The sequence below is a fragment of the Montipora capricornis genome, chromosome 5 (genome assembly GCF_036669925.1).
Source record: "Montipora capricornis isolate CH-2021 chromosome 5, ASM3666992v2, whole genome shotgun sequence".
Taxonomy (NCBI): Eukaryota; Metazoa; Cnidaria; class Anthozoa; order Scleractinia; family Acroporidae; genus Montipora; species Montipora capricornis.
This window is the reverse complement of record NC_090887.1, coordinates 5,487,796-5,507,393: the sequence shown is the minus strand read 5'-3', so window position 1 is coordinate 5,507,393 and position 19,598 is coordinate 5,487,796. Positions and strand designations below refer to the sequence as shown.

At 39.5% G+C, this 19,598-nt stretch overlaps 3 protein-coding genes across 3 annotated transcripts in view; 1 reads left to right on the top strand and 2 right to left on the bottom strand.

Annotated features, from left to right (window-relative positions):
- LOC138049239 (neurobeachin-like protein 1) overlaps window positions 1–6,751 on the bottom strand; it is a 49,323-nt gene extending 42,572 nt beyond the window's left edge. Inside the window, exons 1-7 of the mRNA XM_068895418.1 lie at window positions 6,705–6,751; window positions 6,442–6,493; window positions 4,445–4,660; window positions 2,558–2,613; window positions 2,199–2,251; window positions 928–974; window positions 1–24 (exon numbers count right to left, since the gene is read on the bottom strand). The exon at window positions 1–24 is cut by the window's left edge and continues 33 nt beyond it. Coding sequence (XP_068751519.1) covers window positions 1–24; window positions 928–974; window positions 2,199–2,251; window positions 2,558–2,613; window positions 4,445–4,660; window positions 6,442–6,493; window positions 6,705–6,745 — 489 coding nt within the window. The 5' untranslated portion in view covers window positions 6,746–6,751. The remainder of the gene's footprint in view (window positions 25–927; window positions 975–2,198; window positions 2,252–2,557; window positions 2,614–4,444; window positions 4,661–6,441; window positions 6,494–6,704) is intronic.
- A 2,106-nt stretch (window positions 6,752–8,857) lies between these two features.
- Window positions 8,858–16,387, top strand: LOC138049238 (lysosomal phospholipase A and acyltransferase-like). Its single transcript, XM_068895417.1, has 5 exons — window positions 8,858–8,981; window positions 10,988–11,144; window positions 12,154–12,365; window positions 15,032–15,214; window positions 15,819–16,387. Exons 1-5 carry the CDS (start codon window positions 8,858–8,860, stop codon window positions 16,385–16,387), a joined length of 1,245 nt encoding a protein of 414 aa, XP_068751518.1.
- Window positions 16,388–16,480: 93 nt separating this feature from the next.
- LOC138048780 (RYamide receptor-like) lies at window positions 16,481–19,397 on the bottom strand. The gene has a single exon (XM_068894899.1). It carries the CDS (start codon window positions 19,263–19,265, stop codon window positions 18,186–18,188), a length of 1,080 nt encoding a protein of 359 aa, XP_068751000.1. The 5' UTR covers window positions 19,266–19,397; the 3' UTR covers window positions 16,481–18,185.
- Between the last annotated feature and the right edge of the window lie 201 nt (window positions 19,398–19,598).

Sequence of the window (19,598 nt, the reverse complement as noted above, 5' to 3'; positions counted from 1 at the left end):
ACATCCAATTCCAACAAACACAGCCTGAAAACAAAATTGAACAAACCACAATCTTCAAGTGAATTATTTACTTCCCACCAATGACATGGCCCTGGTTCAATTCCTAGATTCGGCATCATTCATGTACATTTATGTGGGTTAATTGAGTTTGTTGTTTCTCTACTCTGCTCTAAGTGGTGTTTCTCCAGGTACACTACTCCAGACCAGTTTTCCCCTCTTTTCAAAAGCCTTCCCCCCCCCCTCCCCCCACACTACACCTCAATCAAGAAGCATGGATTTGCAGGCCATTGCAGCAGTTCAAATTGGGCTCAAACCGGCAGGATCAACTCTGCCACACTTTGTTGCCTCTGGTTTGTCTAAGATGTTTCTTTCGAATTAAAAATGGAGTGTGTACAACCTAGAATGTACAACATTGGTCATAAATAAACATACACCTCCTCCTCCCTCTCTTCTACAGGTGTACGTTGCATTTATTGGTTTAGGAAAGGAACTTTATTTATTATAAGTGTGTAGTTCTAGTACTGGAGCACTAATTGCGGACACTGTAAACTGAAATTAACAATCAATGCAAGTCAAGTCAAATGTTGGATTTTAAGGAGAGGGGAAACCGGAGTACCCAGAGAAAACCTCTCGGTGCAGAGTAGAGAAACAACAAACTCAACCCACATACAGTACATGTAGATGTATGACACCAAGTCTGGGAATCGAACCCGTGCTCTATTGGTGGAAGGCGAGTGCTCTCACCACTGCGCCATCTCTGCACCCCATCAACATTGAAGGGAGAGAGGGGGCAAGTTTCTGTCTGTGTTACAACATTTGTGACTGAGACTGTTTTAGCTTGATTTCAAGCTAAAGCCCACTTCCTGTATAATCAAACGCATAACATTTAGATATAAACTTTATTCAAGTGCCACAATGGTGACTTACTTGGAGCACTGCTGAATCATTGCAATCCAAGATCTTAGGAATGGCATCTGCATGATCAGAAAAAAGTTGAATATTTTGAATTCATTTCATAGCACCATGCAGCCTAGCAACTTTAACTTTACATATTAATCGATCATGATAATATTTTACATTAATTTTTGATCTTTAACAGCATACAGTGAGATACTCTCTGGCAATGCAGGGTTCTCAATAGAACCCGAAACACCTGTCAAAGGTGTCACCAGTAGGTGTTACAGCTGCAAAAGCACCTTGATCAGTAAATCAATCAATATTATTACAAACATAAAAAGAACGACTTTTGGAGAAAATAAATCTGTAAAGTTTTTAACCCTAGTTGCTTTTGCAATTTTCCTTGTCGCCTAGAAATCATTTTTGGGGAACACAATAAACAAAAAATCCAGTCACAACTGGAGAAAGAAAATTCACTGACAGAGACAAACAAAATAATTTTGTAATTATTTCCTTATTAATTTTTAGCAAAAGTAGCAGCAAAGTGGCAATTGCTAACCCTTTTGGTTTGAAAGAGCGAAGATAAAAACAAGAATTCGCGACTTCTCTAGATATTTACATATAAGTATCAAAGGGAAAAACTATATTCGCAAATGTGACTATATTCAAGGCTGTTGCCTAACAGGAGCCCGGTAGCCTGCCCGGGCTCCCAAAGAATAGCTCTGGGCACCTTAATTTTTCACAGCAACACCTTTCACTTCATATGTTGGGCTCCTAAGTTCTCAGCGTTTAGCTCTGAGGGCCCCTTTAAAATTTTCTTAGGCAGCAGCCTTGATATTGGTCACAATATCGAGCCCTGATTTTATTTGAAGGGCTTTGATCGCAAATGCAAAACATAACTGCCATATTGAATTCAAAACATTTTAGCCCAGGCCACTCACAGATGTCATGTTCCAGACATGGCCATGAATATCACGAAACCAACCAGGGATTTTTTGCTTTCTCTCAAAGTAAAATGTAAGTACCATAGAAAATTGTTTGGAAAAAATAACAGATTATTACCCTAGAATGAGGGAAAACATAATATTCCAAGCCTCTTGATGAAAAAAAGTTCCTGGGAAGCATGCCCCTGGAACCCCCTAGTACTGTAACATGTACATCTTTGGCCACGTAGTTCAGTGTTACAGTTGAAAATACATGTAACCTCCAATGTACAATCGGCTGTTCAAAATTCTATTGAGAACCCTGCTCTCTGATAACATTTCCAAAAGCCCAAGAAATTGAAGTTAACGAGTACTAACCAAGCAAGCACAGAGTCTGCTTAAAGTGAACTGAAGAATGACTGCCTGTTTCCCTTGAAAGATAACATATTCAAGAACAATTATATTATTAATGATTTTTACGAGCATAAAAATACTTGTCTGCCATTTCGCAAAAAATCATCGATGATGCACCTTAAAACAATTTCAAATAGATCTGCAATAAGTAACAAAGTAACTTCAGACCGTGGCTCCAACAAGGTCAAATGGGTCCATGACCTCTGTGTTTCTGGTCTCTAACTACCAATTGTCGAGCTATAAAGCCACTCAGGTAGCAGTCAATTTGGTGGGTTCGTGTGTTCCCAATAATTAATGAGGTAAAAGAAAGTTTAGAACAGTACCCAAGACGTATAACATCCAAGAATCGTTTCAGCAATGAAGGTGTATCCACAAGGCACTAAAACATAAACAGAGTAGCTTGCATCAAAGAACCCAGTTTGATGAAGGACTGACTGATTTACTCCAAGTAAATCGTTTGCTACCAACCTGAACTTTTTTAAAGGTTATAATATTATTATGATTTTTCTCACACATAAAAATGAAATTATACAACCAATAACAGGCCTATAAGTGGTTTCACATCACACCATCGCAGCCATGTTGATGGACAAAAACAAGAGATCTCTCATTACCTCCCTTTGTTCGTCTAAAAAACTTTCTGGTCATCTCAGTCATTCACACAAACGCTAAATTCAACCACTGTGGAAAGGGACATTTCTGTCCAAAATATTAATGGCCAGAACAGTAAGAGCACACTGTCCCTTTATTTAAAAAATAAAGGGCGTTTTCCGTGCTTCCATAGCCTCATCTACACACAAGGGGGAGCTGCGAGAATTCGAGACAGTTGTGGCTATGGAAACACGGAAAAAAGTCCTCTATTGTTTTTATAAAATATTTCTTAAAGACAATTCAACAAATGAAGGAAAATGCTGGTTTTATTATTTCCTACCAGCCAATCAAAATGCACGTCTGACTACATAACCAATCAAAATTCGTGTGATGTCACAGCCGTGTTTCCATACTCTCATCTATAAGACACGGCGATTGACCAATGAGAGTGCGCGTACTATCCTCAGGCTAATTATTTTGTAATTTCAAGTACAAACTAATGTTCAGCTGGCAAATGAACCGTTCTTTATTTCATGAAACCTCAAATTAACCAAGTACAAAGGTACTGAGAAATTGAGATTTCTTTGTATGAAAGTTCTTTATATACAAATTTTACTTTAACATACCCTGTTGGCAAAGATTTCCTTGGTTTCTCTATCTTCTGACGAAAGGAAACTGCTGCATGGATTTCCTCAATGTTGTCCAGAATTTTGGACAAAATGATCATTTAACTCTTAGACTAACAACCTGTTTCAAACCTGCTATAACCAGTTTGAATGTAATATTTTAACGCCTGTCCAATGGTGGTAGAGTGGACGTGATGTTGCACTGACGTCACGTCACTCATGTGTGACAACATCGAGGAGATCCATTGAGACCTCCGCAAAGCGGGTTAACTTTGATACATGTAGGGGAAAGATTTTCATAATACCTACACCAAGACATTGATAATTATACAGAGGTTTATTTAGAAATACTTAAATAGAAGTTTCACTGTTCTCCTAGCTTATATTTTTAAAAAGGTCATGATTAAAGCTGAAAAGTTTCATCATGGCATTTTAAAACCTCTGAATCCCAGTTTAAGCTATTTAAAACAAACTGTGATTCAGCCTTAAGCCCTGCAACGTACCTTCACTGACCTCAAAATAGAGGAGGATCACTTCACTATTTCGTGTATTCAAAAAATTAATGTCAATTTGTCTGACATCCTTCCTAATAGTTTAAAGTTAACCAAACTACCGGTACAGCACTGTATCTCATGAATGGTTGCTTCTCAGATTTTGATTCACTCATTGTGAAGAATAGTCCTGCTTAATCATCAAAATTACAATTCGCTTGATTGTGATTGGTTTAAAAAACTCCCATTTTCCACTAATTCACTTGCCAAATTGTTATCAGACAGTTCAATAAGCCAATCACATTCACAGTTGTAGTTTAAATCAAGCAATCACAGACCCCTAAGTTTCTTTCTTTCAGAGCGAGATTGAACAATTTACGCCTCTTTTGTCAGTCCTTTAACGCAAATTTTCACAGCTATGGAGCAATCCATGCTCATTTTTCTTATCAAAGTTTACTAATTTATTTCTTCAATAAAATTAATTAAGATCAAACTTACAAACCTGATGTTGGTTTTTCAAATCTGCATGGTGAATAAGATGTATGATTTTTATTAGACTTGCCACAGCAAGTTCATAACTTTGATCCCCTCCGTAAATTGCATCATCAAGTTTTTTTGACAAGTCATTTTGTGTGTGAAGATTGGATAATTCTCTAGATTCCAATGATCTGAAGAGTTTGTCAGTAATTCCAGGGCTGATTTTGGAAGCTGAACATCCCTGAAAAGAAAGAAAGCACTGATTCAGAAGTCACACAATGGGAAACTATCATTCATGCTTTTTTTGCTCAACTTAAAGTGAAACTGTCATTATGATACTCATTTTGCTGGGTAAATTACTACACTGAAATGATGGATACATGTCATCCTTGCCGCCACCAAAGGTGTCATAGTTGTCATCATGATCAGGATTTTCATCATCTTACCGTAAATCCATACCATACTGTGTTCTTGCCGTAAATCCTCTAGTAAGCCCTCGCCTCTCTAAAAAGCCTCTTGTTACAGGCATTACTAAACCACGAAACAGCGAAACACTGACTCACCAAAACAGCGAAACGAAACAATAAAACACCATGTATGACCCTACATGTACCATACATTGAATACTAACCAACAAAGGTTGGATTTGAGATTAAATATTCGTTGTTTAGTAATGTCCCCTTTTTACCGCAAATAAGCCCCTCCTCTCTAAAAAGCCCCCCCCCCCCACCCCCCACCCCAAAAGACAGACAGAGTAAAATACCAAGTTTGGCCGGTTCAGGCCGGTTTGTGTGTCAAAGGGATAATTGGATAATTATTTCATGGGGACAGTTTTTCAGTGAGTGATTAACCCATTGACTCCTGGGGGTTCCCCATTGACGAGTAAAGTCATCTGGTATTAGACAGGGTGAAATACTAATTATGGGATAGACCAGTTTGGGCCTCAAAGGGTTTTTAATTAGAGTTAACAATTATTGGATGAGGTTGAGCATGTTAGCGATAATTATCAAGGCCAAAGTTTGTGTTATCTCTTGAAGCCGAAGGCTGAGGCGGATAACACAAACTGAGGCCTTGATAATTATCGCTAACATGCGAAAACCGAATTCAATAATTGTTTTATTATGCATATTCCTGAGCTGAGCTCCGCCATGACAAAACTGATCAAACTGCTGGTTAGTGTGTTAGGTGACGTCACTTCTGCATGCATAGAACTATTGTCTGTAGATATGACGTCAATTCTACATATATAAAATCTATTGTTTGTAGGTATGACATACATGTAAGAGAAACAGAGCAAGCAAGAATTAGCTGCGTGCTTATAGCCAATCAAAATCGAGCTGGTGACACCAATGTATAATAATTACTATTATCATCACTGACATCCTCATCACGATAACCATCACTATCATCATATAATATATTCAATTTCCCAGGAAACTGACAAAATAATTTTACTGGAAATCAATTTTTCATAATAAAAACTGATAGCCTCTCAAGGGTACCCACAATCCCCACGTCCTCCTCCACCCTTTACATTCTGATTCATCCCTATACACCCACCCATATCGCTCCTACAAAATTCCTCCCTGACACTCCAACAATCTGATTTGTACTTAAGTTTTATACGACTGGTTTGCTTATGAAGTCAATTTATTTAAGCTTAGTTAGGAAGCATTAAACGAAGACTCTAATGCACAGGGCAATTAAAGTTTTCCAAAAATTCTCCGACATTGATACTAAACCGTTAGGAACCTGATTCTCGAAGCATGTTCAATCTGTAAACATTCGATGTCAGGTACTAATTAACTAGAAAGCTAAAAAACAAGGAATAGACTGTCAACAACACAGAAAGAAAATACGTCCTAATCGAAAGCTGCTGCATATAAGCATATATCAGCTCGTTACATTAATTTAATAAGAAAGAGGAAAATATGTAATTATCACAAATTTATGCGTCAAATGAGCACATTCATAAAATTCTGATTTGCAACTCAGTTTGCGCCTTGATATCTTTTTACACACCTTGTCATTGACAAAATTCCAGATGTCTTGCGGTTCAGAAGATGTAAGTTCACTACAATAAAAAGATGAAGTCCCAATGATATTGTCTTTTAAATGTCAGGTTACGTACTGTATACAATCAATGATTCAGATGAAGAGATTTCTTGAGACAGCAAATGAAGTCCCACCAAAGTTTTCTGTCATATTTTCCCATAACAATGGAAACAATTCGGAACCAGAATTGTCAAACCAAGATGATTCGAGAAACATCGACTAATACTCGCCTGTTAGAGACCTGAGTGAGTGATTCCGAAGATTCAGCCATTCTTGTTTTGGAAGTCAGAGCAATGTTTGCCCCAGGCTCTTCACTTCTGGGTTGAACCAAGCGCCACGGCCGAGCGAAAACATCCAGTGCCTGCGCGCTTGTCCGATAAATTGAAGTCTAACGTACCATTTTCAGATGAAATTACAAAAGCAACACTTTCTTCAAAGTTATTTCAGGACCCCGAGAGGGTTCGAGCTAGAGACATTGCGCAAGGGCTAGAAGTGGAAGTTGATGTTAGAGCGCTTAATATTAAAAGCACGAAAGGTTTTTGAGGCATGAATGGCGATCGGAATTGAGCTGTTTTCCTATTTAACTTTTCTTGATACTACCACGCTTATATCGCCAATCTTTTCTCCATCGGAGATGATTAGTTTAAAAATCTGGGAGAGATTAAATTATTCGAAATATTCACTTCCGGTTTTCTTCCGAGGTAAAAAAAACGTTCAAGTCAACTTTTTTTTCCTCGCAGCCATTCATTTTAAATTACGACATTCAATTTTTAAAAAAGATGCATATATTTAACAATTTATTCACCGAGTCTAAGGTGAAAAATTGTTTTAGTATAATTACATTATACACTTAATGTATGGTCCCGCGGGAAACATCAGGACTCGAGGGAAAACAAAACTAACTAGTTTCCCGAGGGACTGTACGGCAAATGCTTTGTTATTTCTTTAGACTCACAGCAAAACACCCGCAGCGGGCAACAACTGCGGAATTGTATCCCGGTCGGGATACATTTGAATTCGACCAGGGCTACGTTACCAAGAATCAACCAATCACAGTGCTCCTTTTGTTGAGTGAAACTCTAGGGGCGCGTTCGATTGACCCGATTCCGGAATAAGAATACGTGGAGTGATGATTAAAACGGTATCTTTGGCGCGTTTCGAAGCTGCAAGGATGATAAAAATATGTTTAAAATAGCATTTTAGCAAATGTTGACAATTTTAATGTGAATCTCCGCAAAAACGAAGGATTTCCAACTTGTATTCCATGTATTCCTATTCCGGAATACGGTCAATCGAACGCACCCTAGGTATATAACAAAAGTTGATGATTTGAAAAAAAGAAACAATTATTTTCTTCGCCTGTCACCTCGGCAAAACGGCCTGCGGCCATTTTGAAATTAAAAAACCGCTTCGGTGATTATCACGTAAAAATCACCTCTACTGCAATCTATCAGCGCAGAGAATTTTCAATAATCTCCTCTGTAATTATACTAGCTCAATATAAATGTAATTAAGTTCAAATTAATTCAAATAAAAACAAAACTGGGGAACCAAAATGTAAGCTTATAAAGAACGAAAATAAACTATGTAAATCTAAATGTTAATTGAAATGAATGAAACATAGTTAAAATAAATCAGTTACTTTTAAAAATGTTCAGACAGCAAACAAAAACAAGCTCGAGTATGTACTCATATGATGATGTTTAGTTACACATGTCATTTCAAGCATTCCTCAGACAGCAGATATTGCAGGTACAGTGGAATAATCTTCCAAAGATCGATTTCCACAAGAGAAGTCATCTGTTTACCAATATTTGTTGTAACACTTGTCATGGATTCTAAGAGTTTTGTTGGGTAGCTTATTTAGCATTGTAATTTTATGCACATTTCCTGCGTATTGAAACATGACGTCTTGTTCTTAAGCTGCCTATTTTGTGCCTTCCACTAATGCCGCAATACTGTAGTCAAAACAAAAGCTTTCAAATCCGTGGTTTACGAGGAAGCGTCCCTGTAAGCGAAACATCACATTTTTAGTTGTTTTAATGACGTTCAGTACTTCGACGCTCTCGTGTGGTAAAGAGCGCTTATGAGTGGGTATAAGAGTAGATCACTATCTTTCACGGAGAGTCTTCGAGGGGAGGAGAATAAGTGATGTTCTCTTAAGTGATTTCACCAAACACGAATCCACTGGGACCACAAGTAAACAAAAACTCAAAGTCGGACTTTGATCGGGCTCGGCCATGATTGGTTCGCCAAAACATCCAAATGATAAATGCATAACTGGACATTGGTATTCAAAAAAGTAATTTAAAGTTAGCATAACAAAAGTCTGACATTCTTGAATTGCGTCAAAAGGACTAAACAAGGTTTTCTTGCTCCGAAAATGCAAGCAAGGCGTTTTCTTCTGATACAAGTGTTGCTGTGCGTTGTAGTCTCAACGGAAGGATTCTGGCCATGGAGCAAACCGCCTAAACAAGACAATGAAATCAAGACCCCGGTGATACTTGGTAATTTAGATTTTTCACGTATATCTGAACTGCGGAATTGAACGAAACGAAAGTTGGAAAGATCAACGCAGTTAGTTGAACAGCTTGAACAGTTGCAAACGAAGCCCGAAAAAATCCAGGCTTGACGGGGATCCTAACCCCTGACAGGAGTGCTATCAGTAGCTCAGCTGACAGAGTATGTGCATTGACAATTCGAGGTTCCTGTGCCACTGTTTAATTAAGTTGCTCAACTAGATGTGACGATCATTTCAACTTTCATTTCATGGCATTGCTAGTTAAACGATAACTTTGTTTTTGATTTTCGAAAGATGACGATGAATATTTATTGATAAACTATAAAAAGAATAATAATATTAATACTAGTAGTAATACCTTTAAAGCTGTCTTTAGAGCTCTATTTGACCATCTTAAAAGAAATCTACAATGGAATTACAAATTAGTAAAGTGGTAATAACAAAATTTATCATCTAAAACTATCTCAAATGGGTGCTTAGTTATGTTTTAGTGCACTGGGAATAGAAGTATTATCATTGCTATATGGTTTTGAAAGGAGACGAAAAGGAAGGTCTTGTTTCGCTGTGTTTGTGATAGTTTTAGCATAGCTTTGTAGGTTGGGTTAACCACAACAAGTTTTGATCTCACGACCTCAAGCATCTGGGAGTTAGTTAGGGTTCTCCGGTCCAGCTGAGCTGTCTTGCCGGGTGTAGTTCGTCCTGTAATCAGCAAAGCTAAAGCTCTTCTTAAAATATTACTTATACGCCATGTAATGTACTATGATCGTGTAACTTTATCAAGATGCCATTATGCTTAACGTTTCAATCTTGTGAATTCAAAAAGTGTCAAGATGCCCTATGACAACAGACACGCTACTAAGTGTTTTGTCTGAAATCCGGCTTCCGTGCCGGCTTCGGTTGCGCATATTTTTTCCGTTTGATGCATACATCAGAGATGACAACAACGGAGGCGGCTGAGATAAAGGATTGATTAGCATGCCAACTGGTGAAGACGCTATCGTCAGTAAAAAACGTCGATCAAATTGACAGAACTCTTTGCTTCTTAGCTAGTTCAAGTCATTCGATTTTCCCCCGACCCGTATTTCGATATCTGCGATGTGTTTTTAATGCCTTTATTCCATCATAAGAGGCAATATATTTATTAAGTATAATTTTCAGGGGTGAATATAAGAATTTAGTGTTATATTCACCGCGCCACCCGCGGTGAATATAACATTTTGGAGGCGCGGCTGCTAAGCCAATCAAGCACTTTTCGTGCCTTTTTTTATCTTGTTTTAGCCCGTTGTTTTGCACTTTCTTGATATTCACCGCCGAAAATTACACTAAAACAATTATTCACCTCAGGCTCAAGCCTGAAAAATTCCCTGCTTGAAGAGAACTCGAACTCATGACTTTGCGATTGCATTGCACTGAGTCATCAAGCCTGGGAGCTGGTCACTTGTAAGTTCGTATTGTACCTTGGTAATAGGAGAACGTTTAATAAAAAGAATAAGAGATATTTTCACTGACTGTATACTGTCACACAAATAAATTGAGCTTTCCGCGCCCTGATTGGCTAAATTGGAGGTGATTAGCCAAGTACTATTTACCTCCGAGTATATAGTCGGTGCGCGAGATTTGAAATTTCCGACCACACGACAAAAATGAAATAGTTTTTTGGTTCGCTTTTTATTCAACTTGTGTGGTATATACTAAAATATTTATTCAACTCAGTGTCGGTGGCTAGCGGTGGAAAATTGACTCTGTCATTGGTTCACTCTCCTGGAACTTTGAAAAAATTTCCTCTAGCACCCAGAGTAAGATCATATATGCTGTGTGGCTTGAATTTGGCTGTGACGTTAATTTTTGACTATTGGGGAAGAAGTGCAAACTCAACAAAAAGTTCTGTTGCGTTTACCCCTATAACTAAGTATCTATAGACAGTTTACCGAACTAAAATTTATTCTTTGTGCTATAGAAATTCCCCGCTCATTGCTTCATTGCTTTTGTTAGTTCCAGGGTCAGGTGGAAGCCAACTAGAAGCAAAACTGAACAAGCCAACTGTATCCCATTGGTACTGCCGCCAAAAAACATCACATTACTTTACATTGTGGGTTCAGATCAGCTTGATGTTACCTTTCGCCATTAACTGTTGGGTTGACAACATGAAGTAAGCTAATTTAATGACAGTTGGTTACTTTGCAGAAAGTCCGATCCAGGAGTGCTTTTTTCACTAAACAAAAATGTTTCGGTAGCCTGGTGCTTCCATGACAACAGTTCCACCTTTTAGTCACCTCACCCACACCAATCTTGTGAGTCCTCAGTAGAGCTGTTTGGTCAGCGGCCGCCAGCTGACCAAAGAGCCCGAAGACTCTGGGTCAAGAGAAAACGAGGGGACAGAGAGGTAGGCTCAGGGAGTTGGCCGGGATATGTCATGTCCACGAAAGTTATTTTTAGACGAGCGGAAGTTTTTGTTCTAGCGGAAGTCTGTCTTCCGAGACGTCCGCGTGCAGTCTTTCCTCGCTCTCAGATTCTTAGTGAAAAGAGAAAATGGCGGCGCAGGTGGAAGGCTGATGAATATTTATTTTCTTTCAAACATCAGACCGAGGTTGGCCTGCATGCGGACGTCTCGGAAGACAGACTTCCGCTAGAACAAAGACTTCCGCTCGTCTAAAAATAACTTTCGTGGACATGACTTATCCCAAGGGCCGGACCGGGAGCCTCCCTCTCTGTCCCCTCATTTTCTCTTGTCTGGGTACAACAACTTTTCACCTCGGCGAAAACGAAGCAAATATTCTTCTCTTACGCTATCATTTTTCAATCGCTTTCACCTATCCACACTTCAGTGTTCACAACAATGAAAACAATTTTGTTCAAAAATTTCCCCATACCTTTTCGCGTCATAGTGTGCTTACGTCTTTGTTTTCACCTATCCACACAAGTACGTTTTCAAGAAATTTCTACCTTCTGAAGTCATCGTTTTTAATGTACCCCGTATTTGGCCTGGAGCAGTTTTATGTGAGACGGTGACACCCCAAGGAGGCCACATTTCTAGCGCTAATGATTATAATTTGATCAGCGATTTTAGGAAACGCGGAGTCCTGCAGATGGCCATGCATTCAACTCACAAATACTTTCCTGGAAACATTTCTCTCATATTAGTTTTATCTGAAACTTAGGCTTGTATTTGACAAGAATACAAACAAGGTGAAAAATGCGCCAGGTGTGGACATCAGAGTTCCCGGGTTCGGCGATACAAACACAATAGAGCACTTGGATCAAAATGGTTTGGTAATGTATTTTGCTCCATTGGTGACAAGGTTGGTTTCTTGGGGATATGAGAGGGGCGTGACCGTCAGAGCGGCACCGTATGACTACAGATACGGCCCGGGTAAGTGAGCACAACTTCATATACCATATCATATATCTTTCTTTACCCTCGGATTTTAGAGTAGCTTGGTGTAGCTAATATCTCCGAGCATTTACCCTCCCAACCATGATACACCACTGAAGACAGACCACAACACCGGGAACTACATGCCCTACTCTTTGCGACAAGTGTGTTGGTTCTTTTACCTCCCCCAGGATTATGAACATTAAAGGGTTGTGAGGCTGGACCTCCGGCTTATCGTCCTTAGACTAGAGAGTCTAACCATTTGCAGATGTAATTACAAAGGCAGCACTTTCTCCTCAGTTGAACTCACAACCTCCCGCGTGACAGCCCGGTGCTCAACAAACTGAGCCACCGGTGCGCGGTGAATCATTACCATAATCTGATCAGTTTTTGATGGTTGATTTCTGGAGAGGTTACGGATGATGAGGAGTTTCTCCCGCGCCTAAAGTTTTGGTATTATGGTATTTTTGATATTGGCTGATGTATGAAAAAATTTCATTCTGTCTTTTAGCTTTGGAGCGTATATATTAATTAAAACGTACAGCTTATTATGAATTTCTGCCATGAGAATGGTGAAGCGTCCCATTGGGTATTGAATGGTATAGCCTAAAGCCCTATTCACGTTATAAACTAGTTAGGTTCGACACGGGTTCAAATTAACCCGGGAAATTCGGGAAATTCGAGGTCTCCAGTTCAGCTAGGTGGCGAGCCGTTTCTGGGAAGAAACTCGACCCTTTCTTATCCGCCTTCTTCCCTCTAAACTCTTACGATTCGTGAAACGAAGCCACAATATAACGCCAAAGTTTTAGTTATAACAAATTGCCTCCAAGTCTCCACCATGAGCAAAGAATTGTTGTCCGCCGTATTGTCGCTAGTGCTACATTCAAAGTCCTTTTCTAGAAACAAATGCGCTACGTGTAAAAACAATCCCAGTTTTCTGCACTTCTCCGTGTGAACAATTTAGGGGCGAACCCGGGTTAATTTAATTCTGGGTCGAACCCCCAGGGGGAACTCCCATGTAAAAAGGACGGGGGTACTTGTCGTTCCTTTTTGGGGGTTAAAAACCGGTTTCGGTAACTCTTATGTTGGTTAGCCTAAAAAGGTCCACAGCGGTAGCTTTAGCGGTACCTTTTAGAATATTGAGCCGAAAAATTATGACAGGAGACATTTGAAAATTAACTAATTTTTAATTTTGTCTAATTAAAACCCATGATTTGGTACCTCTTAGGGGTAAAAAAAATTTCATGCCACGCCCACAAGACAGGATCTTGGTACCTCTTAGGGGTTCTTTTCAAAATTTCCGACGAGCACCCCCGTCATTTTTATATGGGAGTCCTTCCCCCCCCCCCCCCCCCCCGGGGTCTAACCTAGGTTAGTTTATGCCGTGTGAACCGCGCTTAGACAGTCGATAAGGAGTTTAAGCAATGACAACGGGCAACAGCAACGTCACAAGACAAGATTATTACTGGTTAAGAGAGGAAAAAAATCGTGCTGCACATGCGGCAGGCATTTTAGAGCGGTTTTCAATTGAGTGTCGAAAGTAATTAGCGAATTGCTTTGGTTTTGCATTTACTTCACTCAGTGATTGGTTCAAAGTTCTCGCGCCATTTTTTCAACCAATCAGATGTGAAACCAAAACCAATTGTGGCTCGCGCGTGCACATTTTCCCGCGCTTTGTGTCGGCTACGTGTAATTACTTCGAGTTTTGATTGGCTTACTGGATTGTCTCCGTCCTTTTTGATTGGCAAAAGTAATTACTTTGGTTTTGGTTTTACGACACTCATTTGAAAACCTCTTTAGTGCACTTATTTGACCAACTCCACAAAGCAACAACGCGAAATGACCAAATTTCAGGTTTTGACGACAACGCGAGAATAAAACATCGAGTCGTTCATTTTCGAGGGTCACCCAGGGGTTTTGGGGAACAAGGGAACATGGCTAATTTGAACAGGGGAACAAAGACTAAGTATCGTAGGGAACAAGTGAACATAAACAATTTTAGGGATGAAAAAGCAGGAGGGAACTACAGAACTTCCCCTGGGAGGCCCTCATTTTCTATCCGTTTCCTTCAAAATAGTTCACACCTATGCAGTTATATGATAATTCTCCCGTATTGCACAACCTGGAACGTGATCATAGTGGAATAGTCACAAAATGCTTATGATAGCTCTAAGTTATATATGAAGCTATTGTAGCGGCGTTTTCGTCTAGGTTGCCTTTGTCCTTGCTCAAATACCTTGTCTTTTACGAGACAACTGCGACTCCCCGTGAATTTGCGTTTCCACGCAACCACAGGTTTCCCAAGCTGATGAGCAGAAAAATGACCTGTTTTTAATAGTGTCGCTGTTGCTGGAACAGTGACATTTAAATCCTGTGAAAACCCACTAGGCGGCGGAAAAACACACAAGACAAGAAACCTTAGATGTATGGCTGGTAAGAAGCTTTTTATTTGAAAGTCGGTCATATTTTTCCTTTTCAAACTGAAAGACAGTTTTACACAAGTCCTTAGATCTTTAATTTTTCATCAGCAGCTTGGGTTACCCGTGGAAAAAGTGATCACTCTAGAGCCCAGTCTTACTTGAAAAAAAGAAACGAGTGACACTTAGGAGTAACTTACCACCAATGTAGGGAAAGAGGCGTAACCAACGTGTTTTTTTTTTCAGAATCACAATCCGAATATTACACAAAATTGAAGCATCTCATCGAGGAAACGTACTCAACAAATGAAAACAAGAAAATCACCCTGATGACTCACAGTTTGGGATCTGTTCTCACGTTAGTATTCTTAAATAAACAAACAAGCAGCTGGAAGGACAAATACATTCTCCAGTGGATTGCCATGGCAGGTTTGTATTTGAAAAAGAAAACAAGCTGTAACCCCTCCAAGTGTATTTAGCCCTGGTGCATTAACTACGGACTCCGTACTGAAACAAACCAGATCAACGCATCAAATCATAGGTTGCATGGTGTTTCACGAGAGGGGAAAACCGGATTACTCAGGGCGCGTTCGATTGACCCTATTCCGGAATAAGAATACGTGGAGTGATGATTAAAAAGGTATGTTTGGCGCGTTTCAAAGCAGCAAGGATAATAGAAATATGTTTAAAATAGCATTTTAGCAGATGTTGACAATTTTAATGTGAATCTTCGTAAAAACGAAGGATCTCTAACTTATATTCCATGTATTCCTATTCCGGAATACGGTCAATCAAACGCACCCTCAGAGAAAAAAATCTGTTGGAGTAGAGTAGAGAATCAATAAACTCAACCACATGTGACGCCAAGTTCGAACCCGGGTCACACTGGTGGGAGGCGAGACTTCGCAGCCCACGCAACACTGGGACGTTGCGTGACGACCCACGCAAATGACGTCTGTGACTATCCTCTCCCTACTCCAAAGAAAACTATAGTAACTGTCATTTGATCCTGTGCATTCTTTTTACTCCATAGGACCCTTTGGCGGCTCATTCGAAGAATTTAGATTATACATCAATGGAAACACATTGTTTGTCCCTCATTTTATTTTAAACCCGCTGACCGTGAGACGTGAGCAGCGAACAGACACAAGTAACATATATTTGCTTCCAAGCCCCGAACTGTGGTCTGGAGACGAGGTTTTGGTTAAAACCCCAAAACGTAATTACACTGTGAACAACTATGACCATTTCTTCGAAGACATTGGATTTCCACTAGGAAAACAACTTCGTAAGCTGGTAGGAAACTTCGCTTATCCCCTTAGTGCGCATGCTCCAAACGTAACGGTGTACTGCTTACTTGGTTCTGGGGTACCAACAGCCGAGAGGTTTTCATTTGGCGAAGGAGAGTGGTGGAATACTCTACCGGAAGAGACTTATGGCGACGGAGACGGTGTTGTAAACTTACGCAGCCTTCGAGCCTGCGATAAGTGGGATCAGCGGCAGGTCTTCCCTGTGACAATAAAGCAATTTCCTTCAGTTGGTCACATTGAAATGTTAGCGGACGAAGGCCTGCACAATTACGTGAAGGCTCTGTTGTTTTGAATAAATGGGCTAAGAAATATTCTCAAATGTCATTAGTTTTACAACTTTCTTGAGAACCTTTTGGCAAATCAAACAAAGAACAGAAAAAAATGCTATTTTTTCATTCATAAGTTTAATAGCAAACTTACGTGTTTAAATATCGAGTATATTCGTGATGTGTATGCGGCTTGAATGCACCATTATCTGGATCTGTTGGTTAACATATCTGTAACGTCCCACATGTACAGCCATTGTTTTCGACGGAAGAGGACCGACGTTTAAAGCCTGTGCTAAATTTGGTCTAGAAAATGGAACGAACCAAGGGGAAACGGAAGCGATTAAAATGTACAAATTACAAAATCTTGCAAGGTAGGCTTTTTCTTCAGTTGAATATTATCAAACTAAACGGATCTAAAGCTTCATAAATCGATGGCACTTTACAGATAGGATACTTAAAATACTGTCGGAGCAAAAACACTATCTCTAAACCAATTTGGAACGAAACAATTTAAGTCTGAACTTGGTCAAATTTGTTTATCACCTGTGTCCAAAGTATAATTTTCCCCAAACTAGGTTTCCAATAATTAAGGACTATGATAACTGTATTAGCTCTACCGTGGTGACCGGGAAAAGAACACTTTGCTAAAAAATGAGAAAAAAGTTGTGCTCGTTTTTGCGGTTTTCCAAAATGGCCGACAGGTAACATAATACAGCAAATATTTTCTCCTTGTTCCTAGAAGTCAAAATACTTTCACAGCATCCTTTAGTAATTAGAAGCATAGCCCTACTGTCTGGTGGAATCTCATTAGAATTGGCTCACATCTATCCGAGAATTGGACACATTTATGTTAACTATTTGATAGTAAAATTCCTGCTCAAAGGGTGTCATGATCAAAGGCGGTTACCATGGCAACGATACGTCAGCTGGCCCTAATATGGCTATTTTCGTTTATCCCTCCAGACAACCTACATCGACACAGAAAATGAAGGGGGTGTTACAATTTTTCATTTCAACTTTGCTTGACTTTTTCAGAGAACTGCTCTTAATGTATGATTTTCACTATAATTATATCAAACAAAAGTACAAGAATAAAGCAAAATTATTATTCACAGACAGAGACTCGCTGACTTATGAAATTGAAACTGATGATGTGTATCAAGACTTTTGGAATGATAAAAATAAATGTGACAACAGTGATTATTCACAAAACTCACCATATTTAGACAAAACCAATAAGAAAATCATAGGAATGTTTCAAGATGAGGCTGCTGGTATTCTTATCACTGAGTTCATCGGCTTGAAAAGTAAAATGTATTCTTACATATCACCATGCGTAATTCTTATATAAGAACGTTATTAAAAAGAAAATCAAACATAAAGACAATAAGAAAACACTATTAAACAACTAACAAAAATATCATACAATGAAAACGATAAGAAGTCAAAACCATAAATTAGGAAGCTACGAACTTAATAAAGGGTCATTATCTTGCTTCGACGATAAATTATACATATCAGATGATGGGAGATAATCATATGCATATGGACATCACAAAACTTGAATTTGTGACGTGACGCCACAGCTGTGGCGGCCTACACACAAGTTCCTCAAGCACAGTCTATTTGTTCTCCTCCTGTTATATTGCACGGGCGCTTGTGGTAGGTCAACTATATGAGCCACTTTCAAAAACCATAACACTCTTTGTCTGTCCTCGAAAATTTTCTAGCTAGCGAAATCCAGGTGTCCTCTGCAGATTAAGTCTGTCTTGAATGACTCTGGCTATGCATGGTGATCGTACAGTTTCATTTATTGCCATTTTACACCCGTGTGTTATCGGTATTTTCTTCCTCAAGGAAAACAGCATTTCCGCTAATTTGTGTGGGGTTTTGCCTCGAGTTTTCTCCCTTACTGCTGCGATAACAGCCGCACAACCTTCCAATAATAGCGCGAAAGGCCAACCGAAAATTTTCGTTGAAAAAAGAGTAAATGACAGGATTGATTGCGCTCTTAGCGTAAATAAGAAAAATTGAGATAAAGACGTAAGTATCGGTGCAGATGAGACCGGTGAAGAAATAAACACAAAAAAACCACCCCATCCAATATGGAAAAAAACAAAGATAGAAGGCGAGCACAATTAATAACACCATTTTGAGTATTCGGCTGTGTAAACGAGCGTCCTTATGGCTCTTGTCTGAAACGCGTTTTCCAGGTCTTTTACTTGTACGAATATGGATGGTGATTGCAACGTATAATGAGATTACGAAGACAAGAGTTAACATCAGAATGGACAAGAAAACTATATACCACACCCGCCAGTTAGGGAAGAAACGTCTTGTTTTGCATTGTGTTTGTCCATTTTTCTCCAGAATGTTTGCGTAGTATAAGAGTGGCGCACAGAAGACTGCTGATGCTAACCAAGCGGTGATTATCATCCAAAGCGCTCTTTTCTTTGTGATAATTTTCTTGTGAGGGTAAAACACGACCAACAAGCGATCTATGGCGATCATTGAAAGGTGGAGAATTGCCACATTCATGCAAAGCTTCTCGATGAAATTGGCCAGTTTACAAAAAAGTACGCCCAAGGTTCCTCCGATCAGCCACTGATCATCGGCTAAGATTCTTGTGATTCGTTCTGGAGTGCTTCCCATTGTTAGCAGCAAGTCTCCGGCAGCCATGCTCACGATGAACATGTTGTTGACAGTGCGTAGTTTGCCATAAGTATTAAGTTTAAACGCAATGATAACGAAAGAATTGCCGACCACGGAGAAGACGACGATTAAGACATAAGCCATGCACTTGAAAGATACTTCGACTGAGGATTCCAGGGTTGAATGTGGACTCACCGAAGCTCCGTTTTCGTGGTCGGAAATATTACCCATCGAGATCTTGCTTGTCATGGTTAGTAACGGACTGGAGTGTTCATTAATTCTTTTTTTCCGTTAAGAACAACGTTTAAAAGCTCAGATCGCTACGATAAGCAATACGAATTTCCGTACCTAAAACACAGAGTCGGAAAGCTTGTCGGTTGAAGGTGGGCCTTCAATCGGCATGTACTAAAACCCGAAACCGAAACGAAACCACCGAAACGAAACCGCCGAAACCATCGAAACACCGGACCGAAACCAACGGCACCAATCAATCACTTTATTTGTATAGGCAATCACATGATTTCGAGTGCAATTTGCAATAAATAAGCACGAGTAATTTTTTTCAAATTGAGGGTTTTGGGT